General features: G+C 32.8%; 1 protein-coding gene and 2 pseudogenes across 1 annotated transcript; 2 read left to right on the top strand and 1 right to left on the bottom strand.

The window, feature by feature from the left end:
• Window positions 1-4,781: 4,781 nt before the first annotated feature.
• On the bottom strand, window positions 4,782-6,625 carry LOC115979860 (uncharacterized GPI-anchored protein At5g19250-like). The gene is made up of 2 exons (XM_031101929.1): window positions 6,301-6,625; window positions 4,782-5,469 (listed from the first exon to the last, which is right to left on the bottom strand). The coding sequence occupies exons 1-2, from the start codon at window positions 6,380-6,382 to the stop codon at window positions 4,961-4,963; spliced, it is 591 nt and encodes a 196-aa protein (XP_030957789.1). The 5' UTR covers window positions 6,383-6,625; the 3' UTR covers window positions 4,782-4,960.
• A 118-nt stretch (window positions 6,626-6,743) lies between these two features.
• LOC115980203 lies at window positions 6,744-19,576 on the top strand (annotated as a pseudogene).
• A 3,333-nt stretch (window positions 19,577-22,909) lies between these two features.
• LOC115979858 lies at window positions 22,910-23,983 on the top strand (annotated as a pseudogene).
• The last annotated feature ends 471 nt before the right edge of the window (window positions 23,984-24,454 follow it).

The raw sequence follows: 24,454 nt of genomic DNA, 5'->3' as shown, positions 1-24,454 counted from the left end.
TAACTATATTGTAACCAAATTATCTTGACATATACTTTCCTATTTGATATCTAAAAATCTTTATTCATTACAGAATGCTCAATCATTCATCTTTTAATTAATTTGCATATAGTTATGTAAATGTTTCAATTGTTTCTTTAAAGCTCACAACAAACAATTAAACCAATATTGTCTTAATTTAATTATTTTTTTACCAAAAAAAAGTTTTAAAAAATATTTCAGGTTCGGGACGTGCAAAAAACACGGGTCGGGTCATGGGTCAACCCGTTTTTGCTTCGGGTAAAAAAAATTGGGTTCGAGTCAGATATTTTTCAAGTCAGTTTGGGTCGGGTCAAAAAATTCTGACCTGTTTTGCCATGTATAAGCCCACTGTAGCTCAAAGTTTTTTTTTTTTTTTTTTTTTTTTTTTTTTAAAGTTCAGCTACTTTGCTGTAGCCACAATTTTGGAGGATTGGTTGCTAAATTGACTTTTTTTGTCAATTTAGCAACCCCACTGAGATGCTCTTAGCACTATCACAACAAAGCAGTTCTTTAAAATTGGCCACTCACATAATTTAGTGAATCACCATGTAATACCATACTAGTTCTTGATGTATGAAATATGAATAATTTTATATAATTTTTTAAAAGTAAATTATATTTTTACTATAAGTTTATTGGATTTTTTTTTTTTTTTTTGAGGAACAGATTTTAGTTTAGACTTATTAATTAATTAAATTACTTTATTTTATTTAATTTTCTAGAGTAAGAATTCAATAATTAGGCCGCGGCCCAAGTCAATTAGGATTAGAGTTTATTCATAATAGTCTACATATAAATACATTATTGTAGTCCAGTGAGGACAAGTTTATGGTTGATTATTTCATGCAGTCTTAGATACTCATTCTTAGGTTTTTATTTTTATTATTATTTTCTCTTTCACTTGGTTTTAATTACAAATGGGTTTGGCTTACATCCAGTACTTTTTTAACTAGAGATTTCCTTTTATTTTAAATATACAATGGCAAGTGATAGTGAGTTTTAATCTCCAACTTTTATTTAGTTAGTGGGTGATATGACAGTTTTTTATTAAAATAAAAGGAGATTCCAGTTAAAAAAGTACTGGAAGTAAATCAAACTCATTACAAACAGATCTAAGTGCTGATTTCTAGATGTATTTTATTTTTCTCTTTGCAAAATCCTTTTTGAAAATAATTTGTGATGCATCATTTCTTCATTTGAAACTTGGAAAGCATAAGCTGAAAAGATGCTTAACATCATTTGAATGTACTAATAAACAAGGTCATGTTCCAGTGCCTTTGGTTTCTTAAATAAACAAGGTCGTGCTAAAAGTATGCTTAAAGAGAAACAGTCTCTTTATGTTATGCAAATTTGAAAATAGTTGTTTTTAGCACAAAGACAAGGTGATTTTTTTTTTTTTTTTTTAAACTGTTATAAACAAACATTCATTCCACGTGGCTGGCCTGGCCCCACCTCTTTTTTATATATTACCAAAAATACCCTTATCCCTTTCCCTACTATCACACACCCTTATACACCGATAAACACACAAAGAATCAGACACAATCACTCTCTCTCTCATTTCCGAGCGTGTCATGACTCGATGGGCTTAAATGACGAGTACAGGGGAGACTGGGCTCAACTCGGGCTAGCTCGTGTCGAGGTCAACGGAGGTTAGCCTGAGTGGGACCCACCACCTCCCATTTGGTTAAACGCCGTCGTTCCCGGAACGTAAATTTGTGTAATTGAGTAAGTGTTTTTATTGCCTGGAGTTCATTTTTTTACAGTGCTTGGATTCTAGTGATGCTTGTAATTTGCAAAAGTTTGGTCTTGAAATTTCATTTAAATTCATTAAATTTTGTAAATCCTGCCAATAGAAACAAAAAATGTAAATGGTTAAACTTAAAACAAAAAAAATAAAATTAATGGGTTGAATTGGTTAAACTTAATTTAGTTTAGTAACTAGTGTTCAGTCACCTGCAATGGGAAATGGATGTTGGTAATTTTTGAAATACGAAGCCTCGCATATTGTTGTGTGATTAAAAAATTAGATGGTATTTACGCCTCTGTTGATCATACTTCTAATTTGTGTTCAATAACATCCACTATCGTTTATATAAACAAAGGTTTGGCAAGTGTTGTATCTGTATATACTTATGCTTATGTTATAGCTGTTTAGGAAATTTTGGATCAGAAAAAGAAAAATGAAAGTTGTATTTTTTTTTCAATTAGTGAGGGCTAATGGTGATTTGATTGACAGTGTTTTGGCAATCTTGGTAGAAAACAAAGTTGTTCCTTGCACAACATGAAGAACAAGCAAAAAGAGGAAGAGGTAAAGTTTAAAGAAGGCCATGTTTCAAACTTTTGAGTGTCACATAGGTGTGCCTTGTGATGGGCAGTATATAAAAATACGTTAGAGAATAAAGAAAGCAAAGAGCTTGTAGCTTTTCTTAGCAATAGTTTGTCCTTCGATTCTCTGTTTGTTGAAAGTTGCCGTGCATGTCAAGGTGCTATAGGTGCCAAGATCCGTTTCTTGTACCAAAGTGAAGTGTAACTTTTATGGTGACAGTTTATCTCTGGAACTTTAAATGTTGTGTTTACTGATAGTTTTTGGTAACGCTTTCAGTATATGATTACCAAGATAGCCATCTATATGCAAAACATTTCGCTATTAATATTTTAGTAGTCACTGTTACAATTAATTACGTTGTCTTTTAAAATCTTAGTCCCTAAACTTTAATGTTTCTTGCAAATTGATCATTCCATTCATTGCCCGTCTATTGTATGCTCAATAAAGTTATCATTATGACCAACTCTACAGAAATTTTAAAGTTTAAGGACTAAAATGACAAAAACAATTTTATCAAAAATAAAAAATAAATAAAAGGACAAAAACAAAACTTTAGGAATGAAAATGGCGTTCACCTAAACTTAAAGGATTGGATGTAATTTATATTTTAGCCAAAAGAAAAGAAAGAAATGAAATGATTGACATTAATTTTTAAGAAAATGTTGATAAATAAAAACATGTGTGCTTCATACTTTTTTATTTTATTGAGATCGTTACAATATGTTTCTAACTTCACAACTCGAATTATTTTCCTTAGACCCATAAGTACTTTATGCATGGAGATGTGTCAATTAAGTTTCAATGCTCTAGACATGTGTGCTTCATACTTAATATCAACTTCTTCAAAATTTTGGGAAAAAATGAATATGATATATTAAATATTTATATATTTAAGGAAGCACACATATGCATGCCCAAGAGTAGGAGACGACCTTAAAATAGAAATAACAAAATAATCTTAACTAAACATCCTTTAGCTTTTATTTCTTGATTTCCCTTTAATCTAATTATTAGTAAAAGATTCCTTGTTTACTAAATGATTAAAGAGGCATAAAACACAAAGAAAAAAGAAAAAAGAACAAAAAAAGTTATGTGAGGCTTTTTTTTTTCGTTGAGAAAAAGCAAATGTCAAGGCCAACCATTTATTCTCTCTTCTTCTTCTTTTTTTTTTTTTTTTTTTGTCCTCTTTGGATAATGATCCATTTTTGGGGTAGATGTAATTTTGGATATTGAGAAAGGAAAGAATAGAATCCAATGCTGAAATGCCTCGTGTGTTCTTTGATTAACTGGTAATTGTATTTATACATCACTGAAATAAGAAACTAACTTGATTCTACTAACAACCTCACGTGTGTCACGTGTAACCATTACAATTTCTAAACTACCAAGTCATTTTCTAAAACTACATAACATAAGCTACTTGTAGCTTTCTTCTATTCTTCTTCCTCTGCACTCTCTGCTGCATTACTCCTCTGCACTCCCTGCTGCATTACTTAAGCACTCGTAATATTGGAAGACCAAACTTTCGTGTGCGTGTGTGTGTGAGAGAGAGGGGGGGAGGAGGAGGAGGAGGGTGTCAAGGCCATTATAAAAACTTTTGTACTTTGGGGGGGTGTGGGGGTGTTGATCCTAAGATAGGTTCGTCCTTGACAGCCATCCCTTATCAATTCACTACCAGCTTTTTATTTTTGAAAATTGATCATTCATATATATACTACCAAAGGATACTTTTGACCCTTTAAGTTTAGCAGTTCAAACATGTTGTCTTGTTTGTAACATAAATACATAATATGTGGTCACCATAATAACTTGAAGCTGCCTCTATGTAGCTTTTAGCCTTTTACAAAGACACTTGCCAACACGTTACAAAAGGCTGCAGTGTAGGGTCTTAAGTTTGGAAAAAATGTTGTGTTACATTCATTCACATTTACTATTTCACACACATCCATAATTGATGTGGAAATTGTCATATTTTAATGCAAAAAAGTGGATATGAAAATTGAAAAAGATGTGAATTAGTGGATGTATGAGAATCAAAATATTTCAAGTTTTATTACTTGACATTACCAAAATAAATTTCAAGTTTTAACAATGAAATGAAAACCTTAATAGCTTCATCATTTGCTTGCTTTAATATATATCTTTAGTAAACACAATTTGCTATTTGTCAACTAAAAAGAAGTTAGGGTGAACAACCATAATGAATAGGGAGGAAAAGGACCTTCTGTTTGTGCTACTATTTAAAGGAAGACTGGATATTGGACTTTCTGAAATAAAGCATGATCTAAAAAGAATGCTTAAAATCAATTGAAGGTACTAAGTAAATATGGTCAAGTTTAATTCAGGGCCTTTACCACTCTAATTATTACTCCATTACTAGCTAACAAAGCATAAGTATGGAACTCTATATCTTGTTCATGTACTGCACAAGTTTGCTATTCAGATCTTACCTATTCAGCAAGAATGAACTTGTCATAAGAAATATGCACAATTACAATCATGATATATGTTACAACAAGAAAAACAATCTCACTTAAGTTCACAACTTTACACAAAAAACACACAAAAATAAGGAAAATATGTATATAAATGACAAGCACTTGGAGCATTTCAGCTCACTGCAGAAACAACAAGAAATCCAATGAACAAAGCCACCAAGGATTTACCCATACGGACATTTGCAATCAAAGAAGCAGCACCGGAAAAGTTTCCGGTTGATGTGTTAGTGCTCAAAACAACCACCATCCAATTATCCTCAGAGCCAATCCCAGTCCCTGTGTAGTTTGAATCCTTAAGATATTTTGCATATTGAGGTGTTGTATAATTAGAAAGCACCAAAAATGGGTCTAATCTGGGCACACAGACAGGCAATATGACCCCTTGAACTGTGTTATTCTCTTTTATGTCACAACCATCCATGAGCTTGTCATATTCGGTGACATTAGGCTTAGTGCCTAGAGTAGAGCTGTAGCGAAAGGCGTTTTTACATGTTTCGTTCTTTAATTGGCTTGCAATATTATTAGCTAGGCAAGCTGCATTTCTGTTCTCAGTAAAGTTGGGGAGATTTAGTGACATCCTGTAAAGATTAAGGTCCTCCAAGAGATATTTTTCAGCTGTAGCTGTGAAGATGTAAAAATTGCATTAGTTTGAAGATTAAGTCAATCTATTTAGCAGTAGTCTTCTCTATGTTCTAGAACTAGCTACCAATATTAATTGATAATTTTATACTTTGATGGTATTAAGGGGTGAAGGAGGGGGGCAAGCATCAGCCAAAACAGAGGGAAAAAAAAAAAGAGAGTAGAAGACAACAAAATCACTTTAGTATATAAAGATATTTGATTTTTGCATCGAGGTTTATAGTATGCCCTTGTTGGAGCTTGAGAAAGAAATGCTAGTCTATACTTTGTCAATTCCCTCTATTTTTTTTTTTTTCATCTTAGCAGGATAGTAAAGTAAAGCTATAGAGAAAAGAAAAAGAAAAAGGCAAAGACTATTTAGCACCAAATACCAGTTACTCATTAACATATAAAATGGTTGAAGTGTACCATTTTTCTTTTACAGGCTATCCTATTCTACGGCAAAATACTTTAAGCACTGTTCCAATCACTTTGTCATACTTTCATGATTCTACAAAAGGTTGCCGCCTGATGGCTTTGGATTTTGATTGATTTAAATTCACAAACAGCTAGTCTAGCAACTTAATGAAATTCTATAAGAATCCTATTTAATCCTAAATACACAGGGCCCATTGATTGGAATTAGGCACATGCCTGTTCCAAAATTTTGTTTCTTCTACAGCTCAAAACTGAAAATCAAATTGAATTTCATGTTTCAAGTTGAGGAACTACTTAATTGAAGTCATGATTTCAGTTAAAAATACATGTATGTGTGTAATAACCATTGCTAAAAATACACACACACATATATATAGAGAGAGAGAGAGAGAGTACCATCATAATCACAAGATGCTTTTCCCTGCACAACAGGAAGAACAAGAAAAAAGAGGGAGAGTTTAAGTGTAAAGAAGGCCATGTTTCAAACTTGAGTGTCATACAGAACTGTACCTTGCGATGAGCAGTACATAAATATAGATAAGGGAAAAAAGAAAACAAGTGCTTGTAGCTTTTCTTAGCCATAATTGTCATTCGAATCTCTTTCCTTATTGTAAGTTGCCGTGCATGTCAAGGTGCTCTAGGTGCCAATAACTTTGTCACCTGTACCAAAGTGAAGTGGTTTTGTAATGCTTTCAGCCTTTCAGTACATGGTTACAAAGATATGCATCTAAGTGCTAAATTTTAGTCGCTGTTACAGTTACTTTGTCTTTCAAAATTTTAGTCTTTCAACTTTAATGTTTCTCGCAAATTGATCATTCGTGTCTATTGCCATCTACCGTATGCCCAATAAAGTAATTCTAAAGACCAACTTTACTGAAATGTTAAACGTTTAAGTTGTTTAACCAAAATGATAAATATAATTTTTCCAAAAGAAAAAAAGAAGACAAAAACAAAACTTTAGGAATAAAAATAACATTTCACGTAAACTTGTGTTTTAGCAAAAAAAGATAGATAAATAAATAAACATATGTGTTGTTAAGAGTTAATATCATCTACTTCAAAATTTTGAAGAAAAAAACTAATATGAAATATATTGATTAAAAAAGAGGGAAACACACATATGCATATCCAATAACAAGAAACTACATTAAAAAAAAAAAAAACCCTTAAGCTATTGTTTCTCAGTTTGCTTTTGTTTTCCTAATGATTAGGAAAAATGTTTTTTGTTTACTAGTAAATGATTTTAGCTGATAAAATTCAGAATGAAGAAATCTGTGATCTTTGGAGTAGATCAAGGTTGAAGCAAAGCAACTAAAAATACTGTAGAATCAAGAAGGAAATCTATGGAGGATAGAGGTATGAGAAAGAAGAGAGAAGGGAGAGATATTTTCTATATGAAACTGAATAACGCTTCTTGATTAATTACTTTCGGTGTACAACTCTGATTATATGCTACAACTAACTCACACCAAATCACTAATACAAGGATTACACCATAATTAAACCTTTGTAACAAACTCTAACAAACCCAGAATTTTCTCGCATCTGTTATAGTTAGTTTGTAACTAACTCTCTGAGACTTCAACGGCTATTACAGAGACGACACCGTTGAGTAAGTAACACACGCGTGTCATTTTGGTTTTAAGTATTGTTACGTGTGACTTGTAGAACGACATCGTTAGTCTTTTCTTTGAAAGTAAGACTTGTGGAAATGACACTGTTATCTACATCCACAACTGTTAACACAAAAAACATAAGAATTAAAATAAAATAAAAAATTTAATATTAAAAAGTCTCTTTTTTCCCCTTAGAATGACCTTATGTCATGGGCCAACCATCTAATCTTTTTTTTTTTTTGACCTCTTTGTATAAATTAAATTCTGGAGGAGTAGTTGTAAATTGTGATTTTTGAAGACCAGTTAGAATTTTGGGCGAATTATAACTTACCTACCTATAGTTTGGCTGAAATTTAAGTTACCTACCTGTGGTTTAAAATTTGACACTTTACCCACCTAAGTTATGCTCTATTAGGGTTTTGTAACCCACCTCCTCACTTCTCCGTTATAAACATGAAAAACATAATAAAATCAAAGAAAAGAAAATCTAAAAGTAGTATTTATAAAAATTTCTAAAAATTTGGCTCAAGAACTTCAATAGAACTCAAATAACTAACAATTATGGGCAAAATCGGCCATTTACCACTTATCACAAAAATTATTAGTAATATACCACTGTTTGCAAAATAAGTAGCAAAATACCACTTTTTTGAAACTCGAGTTCATGAAACTCGAGTTTGTTGTGTAAATCGAGTTTTAAACACTCGAGTTTCATAAAAAAAACTTGTACTGATGTTGATTTTTTTATTGAAAAAATGCCACATGGAACTCGAGCTTATTAAACTTGAGTTCCATGCAACACAATACTCCAATTTACCAAGTTTGAGTTTAATAAACATAAACATAAAAATAAACATAATTAATTTTTTTTCATTTGAACGCACAAACATACGTTTTTATTTATTTAAATAGAAGTATTATAAAATATAGAAATTTTAATTTCAAAATATTAATTTTTAGGCCACTCATACCCCTTGTTCATTCATTTTTAACACACTCATAAATTAGATTATTTTTTTTTCGAGAAAGGGATTTTATTTTAGACTTATTATTAATTAATAAAATTATTAGTATTAAATTTAATTTTCTAGAGTAACAAGTCAATAATTAGGCTCGGCCCAAGTCAATTAGAATTAGAGTATATTCATTTTGGACTATACATAATAAATACATTATTGCAGTCCAGTGAGGACAAATTCAATACTTTGCAAGGAGGGCACATCTCACTGTCTTGAAGTAACAAAACGACACATCGTCTGAACCTAACTAACGCATTCCAACACATCGTTGTTTTTTTTAACACAACGACAAGTTTTTTTTTAAAAAAAAAAAAGACACTCATTTCACGTGGCTTTCCCGGTCCCACCTCCTTTTTTATATTACCAAAAATACCCTTATTCCCTTTCCCTTCCCTCTCGCACCGACACACAAACAGAATCACACACAGACACAGTCACTCTCTCTCTCTCTCTCTCTCTCTCTCTCTCTCTCTCGCTCATACCAACGTAAGCCTTGTCTGCTTGTAAGATTGAGCTCTCAAATTTGCGTATTTGGGTAAGTGTTTTTATTGCCTAGAGTTCATTTTTTTATGGTTATGTTATAGCTGCTAAGGGAATTTTGGGGCAGAAAAAGAAAATGGAAGTTGTATTTTTCAATCAGTGAGGGCTAGTGGTGATTTGATTGACAGTGTTTTGGCAACCTTGGTAGAGACACAAAGTTGTTCCTGATCCTTTCTATGGGCTGCAAAATGACAGACAATTATAGAAATTGCTGATTCTGGTTTTTACAACTTTTTAGAGTAAGCTGGTATGCAATTCATGACATAAGACATAAGATATGATCTTGAGATTTTATACTTCTTGAAATGATTTGCATGCTAATTTTTAAGAGATTGGAAGGTTTTTCTTTGGTTGCATTCCCTATAAATTTCACTTGACACTGTTTTTTCCTGTCAACCTTGTGTGAACTAATTTCTTGTAATTTGTCAGTACTTGGGTAGTTGGTCACTGTTATTGGGTCAGATTTTAACCAAAACATGGTCTGAAATTTTTTATTTTTCTGGAAATTGCCAATGTTCTTTGGGCCAAATTAATGGCACCTCCAAAACCCATATACGTATGGGTGGTGAGTGAGGTTGGGGGTCCAAATCCCTTTGGGTGTATGAGTAACTTACCAAGAAAAACAAATAGTAATAGAAACTAAAAAATAAAAAAAGATTGTAAATTTTTATCTGGTTTTCACATTTCAAATTGAATTGGAATTTATTAAACTTGTCTTGAAGCTGGAAGTTCCTGAGCCTTTCCACTTCTCAGTATCAAATTAAAATGGGAAAAAGAGAAAAGGGTCTAATTGCTTGTCCTTCTGCAGTTAGGAAAGCAGTACCTGGATCTGAATTATTGTGGAATCAGTTATTCTGTAGAAGTTTTAAATCGGCACAAAAAGCTCATGCCAAAGGGGATGTTTCAGAGGCATTCTCTCGATGTCACTGATATTCTGCATCCTGATGGTCAAAACTTGCTTGCCTTTAGAATTACATTTATGATTTTGGATCCCATGTGAGTGGAGTGATGGAGTAAAAATCTAAATTTTGATATGCTTGGAATACATACAATTTAACTTTAATTTGTTTTCATGGTAGATTGGAAAAGATGTTGCCACACAATACATTCTGGGTTGGGATTTGCTGGCTCCTAGAAGGGGACTATGTTTTTTACCTTTGGTCATGATTAATTTTTTTCCATAATGATATTGTTATCTCTAGTTTCTTGTTGGAAAATGAGAGACAGTAGATGTGTATTGATAAGAAATTATTTGAAATTTCTTGTCAGAACCAAAACGAGACAGGTTTCTACAGATATTTGAAACATATTTTTAGTGAATAGTGTTGGTGTGATAAATCATTGAGAGATCAGTTATACAGTGGAGAATTATTTGGTTGAAAATTGGTCACAGCTATAAGAATAATTCTTATGTAGTTTTTTTTTTTTTTTTGATAAGTAATGCAATTCTTATTGATATAAAAAATAGGGTTGCCCAAGTATACATGGAATATACAATAGGGGACTGAACAATCAATTATACAAAGTACATGAGTCTATCAAATCAATAACAGAACATAAAGATAGACTAGGCAAAATTGACATCCAATCCAACAAAGTTCTAAAGATAATGAATTTTAAGGGACACAAAATCTTGTTAACTGAGTTTAACCTAGAAGAACAAAATATAGACATACATATACAGTGGATTCATCAAATACAGATAATGTTTTATCCTTCAAAATTCCAAGCTTTTTTTCATTTCATAGATCCTTATATGAGTGGATATCATCTTCAGGACAGTTTTCCATTTCTAATTAGATGCTTGATCTTTGTACTTTTCATTAATAATTGTTGTTGTATGTCTTGCATACTTCCCTTGTAAATGGGTTGCACCTCTGCTATTTAATATATTATTTACTGGAAAAAAGGGTTTTGAAAGGGAAAGTCATGTGATGCCGGAACTTCTATATGCATCCTCCCATGATAAAGAAGGGAAATTCCACGGACATTCACTTCTTATTGTGTCTTTTGCATCTAAGAATATGCTTTTTTCTTATTGTAACCTATCCATATGTTCTCTTGACAGTTAAATGAACCATATATTCATAGAATATATCAAAGCATAATAATTCTGTTTCTAAGTACTTGACATTTGTACGATTACAGGGATAGGAACACTGGCATATGGGATGAGGTGTTTGTATCAATAACTGGGATGAGCTGTATTGCATAACTTCCTTCCATAACAATAAATATGTGATAAACCATCTTGTTAATGATATTTGGAACTTTTAAATGAATGCACTAGTGTAAGATTAATGGTACCATCATAAGCTGTCGATATGCATGGTTATGAAACATGTAGTATAGATTTCTTCTGTAGTTCCTTATAAACTTTTATTCGTAGTCATGCCATTCTTTCTGAATTAGAATTTCAATATTTAATGGTGCTATTGTTTCGTTGGGAGAATTGTTCTCTTTATTTTGTAATCATATAATTTTGATACTGATGCTTTATTATTTGATGCAGCAAGTGAAAATAATTGATCCCCACTTGGTTTCATCGTTTTTTGACGATTACAAGAGGGTGTATTTGCATGCTACAACAGAGTCAGAAAATAGAAGTGCCTGGGTTGTTGAGTGTTCTTTGAATATCCAAGTAACAATAGGAGTTGAGGGAAACATTTGTTTAGTACAGCATCTTCAAACTCAAAACTTGTCATTCCCTGCTGGATCACATATGCAATATACATTTCCTGAGTTCAGTGATAGCATTCATTTTTATGAGAATTTTGAGAAGAATAGTCTTCTTTCAGCTTGCCTCTTTCTTAAGCAATTCAAAATTTAAGATACTCTTCTTTTGCTAAGAAGTTGCCAACCATTAAGAGCAAACTTCATAGTATCTCTAGCACAATATTAAGTCTTTGCCCCCATTGGATTTCCCCCACATGGAAAATCTAAAAAAAAGATTAGACCGGCTTGGAAATAAAGTTTAGGAACTAGGCTATGTGAGCTATCTATGTCCTTCTTCCCAATTGAGGTGAAGAAGACTTGTCGACTTATTCTAGCATCTTATGCAACCTTTAATATTTATCATAGAAGTCTGATTATTAATAACACCGTCTCTTTTGGTGTTAATACATTCCTCCTAATGCTTTTGACACTTGGTATATCCTCTCTTTTTTACTCAAGTACTTGTTGACGCAGGACAACCAAAACAAAATTGAAACAACAATAAAATAAAGGGATATGACCTAGGAGTTAGCTCCTAGGCCTAGCTTGGAGTCAACTCCAAGCGGGAAACCACTAGGAGTTGGCACCTAGCGTAGACCTGGGTTCAGCACCAGACCAAAAGAGACCAAACGGTTATTTTTTTCATTCATCAAAATATCAACTATCTCCTCAAGGAGTACAATAGGTTGCTTATAAAGGATTGCTAAACCCTAGTTCTAATTGGCTAGGAAACCCTAATTGCCTTATTACAAAAATAACCTTGCTTCCAAATTAAAATACTAATAGCCTAATAAACTACTAGGACCTAAAACATAAAAATACAATTGACTTGCAAACATAAATAATACAAAATAATAATCTTCTTGTATCTCCCGCATCACTTGTTCTTCTTTTTTCAGCTAAAGAATTGCTTTTGTTTCTACTCATTAAGTATGCTCTTGGGTCTTATCTATTTGGTGTATAGAATTTACTGTGGTGATGGTGGTTCACCTTGTTTTATATATATATATATAGAGAGAGAGAGAGAGGTGTTCTAGTTACACTTGTTGTAATTCCACAAGAATTACACCTTTTTATAGTAATTGCTTTTCATAAGATCTAAGTGTGAAAAAGACACCACTTAACTTGTCATTAATATAGAGTTATTAATTGCCACATTAGCTAACTTTCCTAAAAAGACCCACCCACATTCACTGTACCTAACACTTAACCTTTTTCCATTTAAAAAAAAAAATTAATGAAGGAAAATCATGTTTTCATAATATTGTTCATACTTCCATAACTATCTCTCACATATTGAATTTCTCGTAGATTTTTCGATTGAGGGAGGTTATTACACAAATAATAAAAAGAAATTAGAAAATTAGTTATTATTTAGTAATCCATTAATGATGATCCCTCCCCCTGTCTTTGATCATAATAGTACCAGTTAGTCAATCTCATTCTATGGAATTGTAACATGGGATCCTTACTAAGGCAGAGCACTTTTGCACATTTAATATTGCATGTGAATGTAGTAAATCGTGTAAATAAATAAAGGCAATGAGAGAGAAATTTATCAAAATTAAACACAGAATCACATCATCAACAAAGTCTTGACCAAGTAACAATGATTAGCTACAGTTTTCAGTATCCAAAGAGGATGAAACACAACAAAATTAAATAGGGACACAAGTGCAACTCAGGTTGAATTAAGGTTTTATTTTATTTTATTTGTGTAATAACCTTCCTCAATAGCAAAATCTACCAGAAATTCAATATGTGAGAGATAGTTATTGATATTGTACATTACCATTAAAGAAAGGTGGAACCATAAAAGACCCCCCCCCCTCCCCCAAGTTAAAAAATTGCATACTGCGCCCAAGGAATATAGCCTTAATTACTTATCCGTGCCTTGAATTATCCAAAATGGTATCTAGAGATGGGTAATTTCTGATTACTGAGCATTTGGAGCATCCGATTATTATGGATTCAAATATCCTCAATTCTCATTAGGAGGTCGAACCAAGGACCTATGGAAGTTGGGGTAGCCCAGTCCCCCATGGGCGTTTTTATCTAGTTTTAGGCTCTCAATACTTCTGTTGTAGGTTATAATGGAATGAATTTGCAGCTTTTCTTCTACAATCCTGACTTATGGTGGCCGAATGGTTTGGGAAAACACTCCTTGTAAAATGTTCATATTACTGTTGATGTAAAGGGATATGGAAAATCTGATGCTTGGAGCCATCTATTTGGCTTCCGAAAAATTGAGAGCCATATTGATAGTGCCACGGGTGGAAGGTATTGCTTTATATGCCTTCTAGAACATTTTACATAGGTTTTGATATTATGATATGTAGTCTATAAATTTTTGATTTACAGGTTGTTCAAGGTCAATGGACAGCCTATCTTTATCCATGGTGGTAATTGGATATTGTCAGATGGGTTACTATGTCTTTCAAGGGAACATTATGAAACAGACATCAAGTTTCATGCTAATATGAATTTTAATATGATCTGCTATTGGGGTGATGGATTGGCTGAGAGGCCAGAATGTTATCATTATTGTGATATATATGGACTTTGGTGATCTCTCTCTCTCTCTCCTATGTGTGTGTGATCAATTATAGAGGATATATGGAAAATAGAAATAGAAATTTAGAACAAACAACCACACAGGGAACATAGAGATAGAGATTTACATGGTTTGGCTTTGGACATATGTCCAAAGGTGGGCATTGAGGAGAAAAATTTACTAACAAAGGTGACTACAATAATTGCACAAAACTAAACTCCAAATACACCTACTTATAAATTATAAAAAAATAAAAAAATAATAATAAAAAAAAAAACTCCAAATACACCCAACGAGCTCTTTCTTAATAATAACAAATATTATGGCTACAAAGTCGGTTTGGTGACTTTTTGTGGAGACTACCCAACCAAATAGGACTGGCAATACTATTTGCTTTCTCGTACACAACAAGAAGATGAAAAACAAACCATACCATAGTCAGCAACTATTCTTAGTGCACATGTAAGGGTCAGTTCCACATCAAGAGAAAAGTAAGGAAAGTGAGAAGTTGATGGACATAGTTGGGTCTAAACCATTTGGCTTAAGCTTTTAGGTTTGAGTGGTACCCCAATATATATCAACAGGTACCTCAATATATTTCTATAGGCTCTTGGTGGACCTCAGGGACACTTCTCAACCCAAAAAATTGGTATTGGAGTTATGGTTCAACTTTTGGTTCGAAATTTTGGGCAAGTGTTATTTATAAAAAAAAATTATGAATAAGTGTCTTGGTTTTGATGTGGTTGGTGTGAATTTTTTATTGCTGCATTTGATGCAACTCTTGTATGCACACTCTGGATTTGCTAAAGACTCACACACAATGGGAAGCTAAGTTGATGTGGTAGGGGCTCACATGGGAGGGGGAGGTCTATTGTGAGTGCATGTGTGAGGGTTGAGTCCCATAGTAAAAAAAGTAAAGAAAGTGAAGAGTTGATATATATAGTTGAGTGCAAAACCTATTGGATGAAGCTTTTCAGATAGAATGATGTCCCTATATGTATATCAATGGGAGGTTGGTGGGTTAGTAAAATCGGGACAAATCCTGGAACATCAAAAGTTTTCAGATTCACCAAAATTTGTATGCTTTATACTGAGGGTATTGTCGTAGGATGCTTGTAGTGTAAGATGTTGGGAATGCCAAGAAAGTGTTGTAAAGAGTTTTATAACTGATAAAAGCTTTTTAAATTACAGATTCTCCCAAAAGATTAAGCTATTAGAAATAGTAAATTTAATCATTTAATCACATACTTCTAGTACTGTTACATGTGGGCTCAAACTCCTGTTTATAAGGGGAGGCCTAACACATGAGATTTTAATTGGGAGGTTGAGTGGTGGAGTAGGGATCAAACTCAAAACGTCTCACTCAGATACCATGTTAAATTACTGATTATCCTAAAAGTTCAAGCGATTGAGATATGGTAAATTTAATCATTTAACCGTGTACTTCCAACAAAGCTAACAACTATAATCTGCAATTCTTTTCTAAGAATGATGGTGTTCTTGTAACCATATAAATTGATGATATGTTAATCACTAAAATCAGTCTGATTATGAAAGTTACCATAAATTGTGGCATTGTTGATTTTTATAATGCTTTTAAAAATTATTGGGGTATTTATTTTCTTTGACTTAAATTGTCCACCGAGCTTTTGCCTTCAACTGTAGAGTACATAATGGCAATAGTGTGTCAAGCAAAATTTATTTCCTTTCCTCTAAGTGTCAAAAATTGATTTTAAAACAAGCATTACTTATGTTATAAGAACAAATTAAGACATGAGCAAGCCTATGCTTGTGAGAAATTTTTTTATTTTCTTTGGTACAACTCAACACTTCTTGATTTCTAATTTCCAGGTCAGCTACATGGATTATTACTACCATCATTATCATTTGACCTTGACCTCTATTTCAGGCTATACACTTTGTTAGACAATTGTCTATTTTATCTTTTCTGACTGCCTCTGCCTTAGACCTAATATATTTCTAGTCTCCTCTTGTTCTTGAATGATTTGAAATTTAAATAAAGGACTCCTTACTAGTCAGCTCAGCGGTTTTTGTTTACAAAAATTGTCTTAATCAAATTTTCTATATTTTCTCCTCAAAGCTACATCTAGATTTTAGTGAATACATTCATTCTGTATTCTATCTTTTATTGCCATTATCAATGATTTAACTAAATTACTTAGGATAATGGCTTTGTTGAGTTCAGTTGTATTTTTTAATTGCCATTAACCTATTTAAGCATTGTTTTTCTCAAAAAAGTTATTTGACATTGTCTGCTATTTGATATATTGCAGTAGGAGCCTTTGGTACTTTTAATTTTGTTACACTTGGTTATTTAGTAACTGATGCTATAAAATGTTCCTATCGGAATTAATTCTGCATTGCATTATTTTGAATGATTTATTCTACTGAGACCCAAGCCTGTCTACAGGGTTAAATATGGCTGAAGGATAACCAAACCTAAGGATTCCAATATTCTAAGTTATTTCAGTATTAAATTACTCTACTATAACTTGGTCCATTGGGCTGATTTGATTTTTGTAGGTGTGGCAAGAGTTTTGGAGTACTGAAGACATTGAAATGGTGACCCATTATCAAATCTGAATGGTCCCCTGGATCATGATCTTCTCTTGCTATGTGCAAGAGACACTGTCAAGCTTCCAAGGAACCATCCAAGTCTTGCTCTTTGGGTAGGTGAAAATGAGCAAGTTCCACCAGATGACATCAACAGAGCTTTGAAAAGTGACTTGGGACTCCATCCTTATTTCGAAAACTCCAATGAAATTAGTAAATCTTTGAAGCTTTATCTGCAGTGTCAAAAGATCCTAGCCAATATTTTGATGGTACACGTGTTTACATCCAAGGATCCTTGTGGGATGGATTTGCAAATGTAAGGGGGCTTCAATGATGGCCCTTGTGAAATCCAAAATCCTGAAGCATTTCTTAAGAATGATTTTTACAGCCATGGATTCAATGCTGAGGTTGGTTCTGTCGGGATGGCTGTTGCAGATACTATCAGAGCAACAATGTCTCAAGAAGGCTGGCAGATTCCGTTGTTTAAGCAACTTCCTAGTGGGTACACGGAAGAAGTTCCAAACCCCATATGGGAATAACATAAATACATTCCCTATTCAAAGCCAAAAAAATGTGTTGATCAGATTGAACTTTATAGAACCCCAAAGGATCTTGATGATTTTTGTTTAGAGGTATATCAAAATTGTCTCTAGCTATTCTAGATGCCTATTGCTTTTCTTTTCTTTTCTCATTTTTTTTTTTTTTTTTTTTTTTTGGTGACCTAACTTGAAATGATCATCAAGCTTAACTGGCTAACTACATTCAATTTAGAGTTCTATTGGAGGGCTGGACTTCCCATAAATACACTAGTCCTGATTTGGAAGGCACAGAACCTTGGACTGGTCTTAGTGATCAGTTAAATGATCATCTCCTACACCAATTGGCAGGTTTCTATGGCTGTCGCTGTGCTGTAGAACCATTCCATGTCCTGCTGAATTTGGCTACATATTTTATAGAGGTAATTTCTACACTAGTAAGAGTTATAATTTATGAGTTTGGATTGGATTTAGAAATTCAATGAATATTTAATATCTGATGAAATGTTTTCATAGGAGACATATTGAGCCTGAATAATCTTTTGAATTCAATAAATAAATTTGATATATTTTTTTTGACAGAACAAAATAAAACGTTAGTAAAAAAAATCTAGCAAATATGCTCATAGCTGATTTTCTTTTTTGTTTTTGTATGTGTGGGTTGACAAGACCAGGGGGTGGCTGAAATGCTTAAATTTGTGTTTCTTAAACCAAATAATATTTCAAAAGGGAGCACATATGAAACTAATGCATTTTACTCAAAGTCATTCTTCGTACTTGATGCTATTTAAAATGATACCATGCATCCAGAGACTTCGCAATTGTTTTCTGATCCTGCCATCAACAAGTTGTCAATACTACGTCTAAGGAATTGTCTAACATAGCTATTGATGCTTCAGTCTGGGATCTAGAAGGTACATTTCTGTACTACAAAGTTTTTGAAAATCTCTCTGCTCCGGCCAAATAACAGTACCCATAGTTGAGATGAAGTATCCAAAGTCTAACAACCCAAAGTTGGTCTACTTCCTTCTCCTCAAACTTTACCACACATCAGACTATTGTATTTTATCTAGGAACTTTTATTGGTTGCATCTATTTGGTGGAGATTACAAGCTGCTGGAGCCATACGGAATGAAAAAAATAACCCTCAAGATTACATCCTAGGTTTTCATCAAAGGGTTCACTTATAAAATTGAATTGCATGTTGAAAATGTGGCCAAGAAAGCTTACTCTAACAGATTAACCTATATGAACAAATAATGTTAGAACTTTTTATTACGTTATTCCCATTAAGATCACTTTTAAGGTTAGACTGAGCTCCATTCAAGGAGAGTATGAAAGAAAAATGGACTTTATATCAAGGATCAACCGTTAGAATTCTTCCTGTTCATTACTCAGACAACTATTTCTTGTGGGTGTCCAGCAAGGTTATTCCCATTAAGATCACTTTTAAGGTCCCTCTAGGTGTCATGCTTTGAGTTTCACTTCATGGCTGGAATGACCATGACTGTCCATTGAGCTGGGTAAAGAACACTCTTTTAATGTTTGTTTGCAACCTTGTGGAAGTATAAAATCTATTGAGGTCAAGTTTTACAGAGGAAATCATTATCACAAGTTTCCGGAATGCTGAAAATTAATTTCCAACTCTTACATACTTAATTGTCCTTTTTTGCACTGAGAAACATTTTTTACTTAAAGTTTCACCAATAATACTAGGAATGAAGCAGCTAAATAAATTGAGAGAACCTTCTTTATTTTTGCCAATGTTATTTAGTTCTTCTTAGGTGAAATACCTTCAAATTTTTAATATGTGGTGTTGACTCCATGTGTAAATAATTTGCAGATATGGACCTTTTTAACACTTGCTTGCTTTTTATGTGTGCACTTTCTCAATACTTTATGTCTTGTTTAAGGGATTGATGGAATGAAAGAAAGATACAGAGAGGAAGGATGTTTATTCAATTAAAAAAAAGGGTAAGGGATGAGTGAAAGAAATGCATATGAATTTAGTTTGTTTAGCAAACTGGGAATTGGACTTTGAATTTGGATGCTTTGAAATCTAAAGTATAAAATTCTATATAATTTTTGAATTTTCCTTTTTTGTTGACATAAACAATAGAAATCAATATTAGAAATTTAGAAAGTAAAATTTTGAGTTAATTCCAACTCAAAATTCATCATCTAAATGTAACACAAGAGACAAAGTTGGCAAGGAAAAAAGATTTAACTCCAAGTTGGCAAGGAAGCATAAATGCCTTGCTTCTTTTGTTTTCTTTTGTGTTGGAGAAAATATTTCAATAGTAAAATTTTGAGTAAATTCCAACTCAAAATTCATCATCTAAATGTAACATAGGAGATAAAATTTCATTTGTGTATAACCTAGATAGCATAAAGAAATCTCATAAATGAATGAGAAAATTTAATGTTAGTATGGACATGTTTGGAAACACAAAAGAAAGAGAGAAAAAAAGATGAAAAAGGAAGTAGGAAATGTTACTATGAAGATTTAAGTCTAAGTTGGCAAGGAAGCATAAATGCCAAGCTTGCTTGCTTCTTTTGTTCCTTCTTTCTTTTGTTTTCTTTTATGTTGGAGAAAGTATTTCTTCTTTGACAGAATGATATGATCGATAATCTATTGAGTAGGACAAGGTATATCTTCATTGGCACAATAGCATGATAATCCTATAAATATAGTAGAAGCTATAAAGTGTTTTCATATGAACTTAGCCTTAAGAAAATCGATACATAAAATAATTTGGAAGCTTCCCAAGGTGTGTTTTGAAGCCTAAATTGGATTCTTCTTGTTGTAAGTTTTAATAGTTGCTTTTGTAAATTTGTTCATATGTATGTGTGTTTTTGTATTGATATTCATAAGTAGTAGGTTACTTTGCTTATTTAAAATTTGTCATATAAATGTTAAACATAGTAAGATTATATTGCACTTGTTGCTGTATTTTTATGAGATATATTACTCTAAATGGTTTGGTTTATGTTTCATTTGATGCAATTTTGATAAATAGTATATCACTCAACTTTTTTGTATAAATCATTATTTTCTTCAATTACGTTTTTATTTAATATCTATTATAGGTTAATCACACACCAAAATTTCAAAATAATTAGTTGCCATTTATTGTTAAATTTATAAGGTAGCTGTTTACTATATTTAAGAATGCAAAAAACTATAATTGCTCTTCATAGATTAGTGAGCTGTTCATGTCTAATCACCTTGATATTCAAAAAGAATAATAGATCATCTTAATATTTGGTAAGCATGATAGTTGGAGAAAGAAATATAGTCTAACAATGGGATTAACAAACTATTATTATGGAAAAAAAGTATTGAGGAATATAACTTCAGTAAAAGTTATCAAGAAGTCTAACTCGAACCAATCTCTATCAAATATTTGTTTTGTCCTTTATTAGTACTAAAATAGTTTACATTGGATCTCAAACATTACCAAACATTTTTCCACCATTTTTATCACATGTGGGGAAGATGGGACTTGAAAATAATTTCTTTTCATGAAGAACATCCGCCAGTGCCACCAAGCTAAAAAAACTCTTTGCAAAATATTATTATGCATAAATGTTAAGGGAGTGATAGACTCAGCATTAAAAAATATATATATATATATATATATTTATTAAATGAAAAAAAAAAAAAAATCGATCATGTTGCAGAACCAAGCTCACATGAGGTTTACGTAAAGCTCTAAAAGACTTTACTCTTTCATTTTTGTATCCCCATACCACCTTTATGATTTTCAATTTTTCAATTGAAGTGTTTTCACCTATTAAAAAAAAAAAAATTCTCCCGGAGATTTTGTTGGATTAGCTTTGTTGTTATGAGTTGTAATGGGTAACCTAAGTTAAGTAAAAACTTGCATAAAGAAATAACAATATATAAATATGAAGGCAAACTTAGTTGTACTATTTACTTATATATTGAATAAAGGCAAACATAGATATATGTTAGATGATTTTAAATAAATGATAACGATTGATATAAACAAGAGAAAAAAAAAATTTAAAAACAAATTATATTTTTCTAATAACAAGAATGGAGGATCAATTAAAAAAAATAGTTTGAATTTTTGTTGTGCAAGCATTCTTACTATTTTATTTTAAACTTTTAGATATATTCTGTTTATTTTTTCAAAAATCACGTTTATTTTTAACGAAATCAACTAAAGTAATTCCTATTTATGGTATACAATACGTTTATGCTTTCCGGAAAAAAAAAAATTCACTTATATTTTTAATGGAAATTAATTAAAAGAATTCCAATCAATACAGTAGTTTTTACTTTTTACTCATTTCACTGTTCACATTAAAAAATTACAAATAGCCAGTACCCAACAAAACTAAATAGCCACGGCCCACAACCAATGACCCAAGCCCAAGGCCTTTAAAGAACATTCACGATCAAACTCCAACCTGCTGTGCTGAGTCACGCCCAAATGCCGCTTTTTATTTTTTATTTTACATTTTTCTACTTCACTGAGAGCCATAAAAAGTAAAAACAAAATTGCTGCTATATAATATATTCAACTCAAAGAAAAAAAGCAGCAATTCTCATCTCATCACGCACTCTCTCTCTCTTTCTTTTTTGCTATCTCTCTGAATTTTTATTTTTTTTATTTTTTATTATTTGGATTTGCCCAGGCTCCCCAGCCTTTCTTTCTTTCTTTCTACTTATTATTATTTTATTTTTATAAACAATAAAGAAATTTGATGATGATGATGATATGTGTGTGATTGTTGCTTTGCATGTGGTCATACAATTAAATAAATAAAGACGATAGATTAGATTAGATGGAGCAGCAGCAGCAGCAGCAACTTCAACATTTTATCCATCCCAACCATCCCTTGCTCTTCAATCCTGACGATGACAGAAGAGGACGTCGTTGTTGGGGGTGCTGGGAACCGGTACATGGACCTAGCTACAGTTGTAAAGAATGTGATTATTGGGTTCATCACAAATCATGTGCGGAACTACCCCTTGAGTTGCACCATCCCTTGCACCCAATCCATCCTCTTATTCTCTTTTCTCCACCGATATGGGCAGCATATTACGGTGACGACAAACAAGTTTACAAATGCGAACTCTGCAAAGACTATGAAGATGTATACACTTATCGGTGTTCCCATTGCGACTTCAACATTTACATCACATGCACTTCTTTAGCCCCCACCACCATGGTGGAAGCTGAATTCCACCACCACCCTTTGACCCCCTTTTGGAAGTGGATCACCTTCACTTGTGAAATTTGCGGCAAAGAAGACAAAGACAAAGGTATGCCCTATATGTGTCAACCATGTGCTTTATGGATTCATAGATCATGTGCTTCTTTTCCAAGCAGAGTTAAAGTTGTGCGTCACAAGCACCTCCTCCACCTCACCCATTCTTCTCTTGAATTCCTTCAACCCGACCCCTAATTTTGCCAACTCTGTGTTCAAAAACTGGACACACGCTATGGGCTTTATTATTGCTCTAAATGCGATTTTGTTGCCCATCTTGATTGTGTTATATTCAAGGAAAACAGGGAGGATATAGATTTGCTAAAATTTGAAGATGAGGATGAAGTTCCAGAACTCGATGAATCAGTTGACTCAGTAACTTACAAAGTCAACAAATTCAATATGGGGGAGGACGGAACTCAAATAGCCATAGAAATTAAACACTTCAGTCACGAGCATGACTTAATGCTTAGTGATGAGGTTTTAAATAACCAAAAATGCGATGGTTGTGTAAGAGACATTCTCCCTCTGTTTTATAGTTGTGTAAAGTGTAGCTTTTTTCTTCATGAATCTTGTATTAAATTACGCAAAAAAAAGAAACATCCACTTCATCAACACCCACTCACCCTCCTCCCAAAGGCACCTTATAGGCATAAGTTGTTTAGGTGTAATGCCTGTGGCCAAGGTTGCAATGGCTTCACCTACAATTGTATTATATGCGAGTTTGACCTTGATGTTGAATGTAGTTTGAAATCGGACACCTTTACACATGAAGGTCATAAGCATTGACTTATCCTCTCCAACACAGCACATGGGCAGAAATGCAATTGTTGTGATAACGAAAGAAACCAAGTATTTCGTTGTATCACTTGTGAATTTGTACTAGACTTTCAGTGTGCTACATTACCACATACCACAAGATATGGACAACATGAGCATCCCTTTACTCTCAGTTATAGAGCTGAAGATAACTCTGGTGAATATTATTGCGATATCTGTGAAGAAGAACGGCAGGACTCAAAGTATTGGTTTTACTATTGTAAGGATTGCAGTTATCCTGCTCATCCAAATTGTATTATTGGGAAATACCCAAATTACAAGTTCGGAGGTGCTTATACATTTGCCTGTCACTCACACCCTCTTACTTTCGTTGAGGAAACTAAAAACAGCCCTCAATGTAACGAATGTAATGGTTCTTGTAAAGAGTTGATCTATCAATGTGCTCAGTGTAAATTCTACATCCACAGAGGTTGTTTATAAAAAGGACAAATGTGATGTTAATTTTTATTTTATACTAGATGTAGTCCATGTAAGTTTTGGTGCGTGGAATTCATCAATAAAAATGCAGTAATTATTTTCAATGCTCTTTCTTGGCATCATGGTTCAAATACAACGCAAATACATTGTACCAACTCATGCTTGTTTGTGTGTGGTTGTACCCTGCCTTGTTCACTTCTGTTAGAAACAATAAGCTTGTTGATAATAGGAATTTCAGCTTTCAATGTTTTATGGTAGTACATTGTTTTGCAACGGAAATTGGATTTCAGTGTGGAACATAAGTTGATGAACAAATTCTGGAACTAAAACGCAAACTTCTGGTATCTCTTATCAGCTGTGTATGACTACTTTTCCCTCTATTTTCTATTTCTATGCTATTTTGATTGCATTCATTTTTCTTGAGCTCACATTAATTGTCTATGTCTTCTTCTTCTGCATTAGGTGAGCATCCGTTATTTTGAAGAGGGAAATGAG

The sequence above is a fragment of the Quercus lobata genome, chromosome 3 (assembly GCF_001633185.2).
Source record: "Quercus lobata isolate SW786 chromosome 3, ValleyOak3.0 Primary Assembly, whole genome shotgun sequence".
In the NCBI taxonomy this organism is placed as follows: Eukaryota; Viridiplantae; Streptophyta; class Magnoliopsida; order Fagales; family Fagaceae; genus Quercus; species Quercus lobata.
The sequence above is the reverse complement of the archived record's forward strand: the minus strand, read 5'-3'. Positions and strand labels throughout refer to the sequence as shown.

Coding starts and splice junctions, on each gene's coding strand:
- LOC115979860 (XM_031101929.1), bottom strand. CDS start 6,382: ATGGCCTTCTTTACACTTAAACTCTCCCTCTTTTTTCTTGTTCTTCCT. Junction 5,470..6,300: donor AGCATCTTGTGATTATGATG/GTACTCTCTCTC, acceptor ACATCTTCACAG/CTACAGCTGAAAAATATCTC.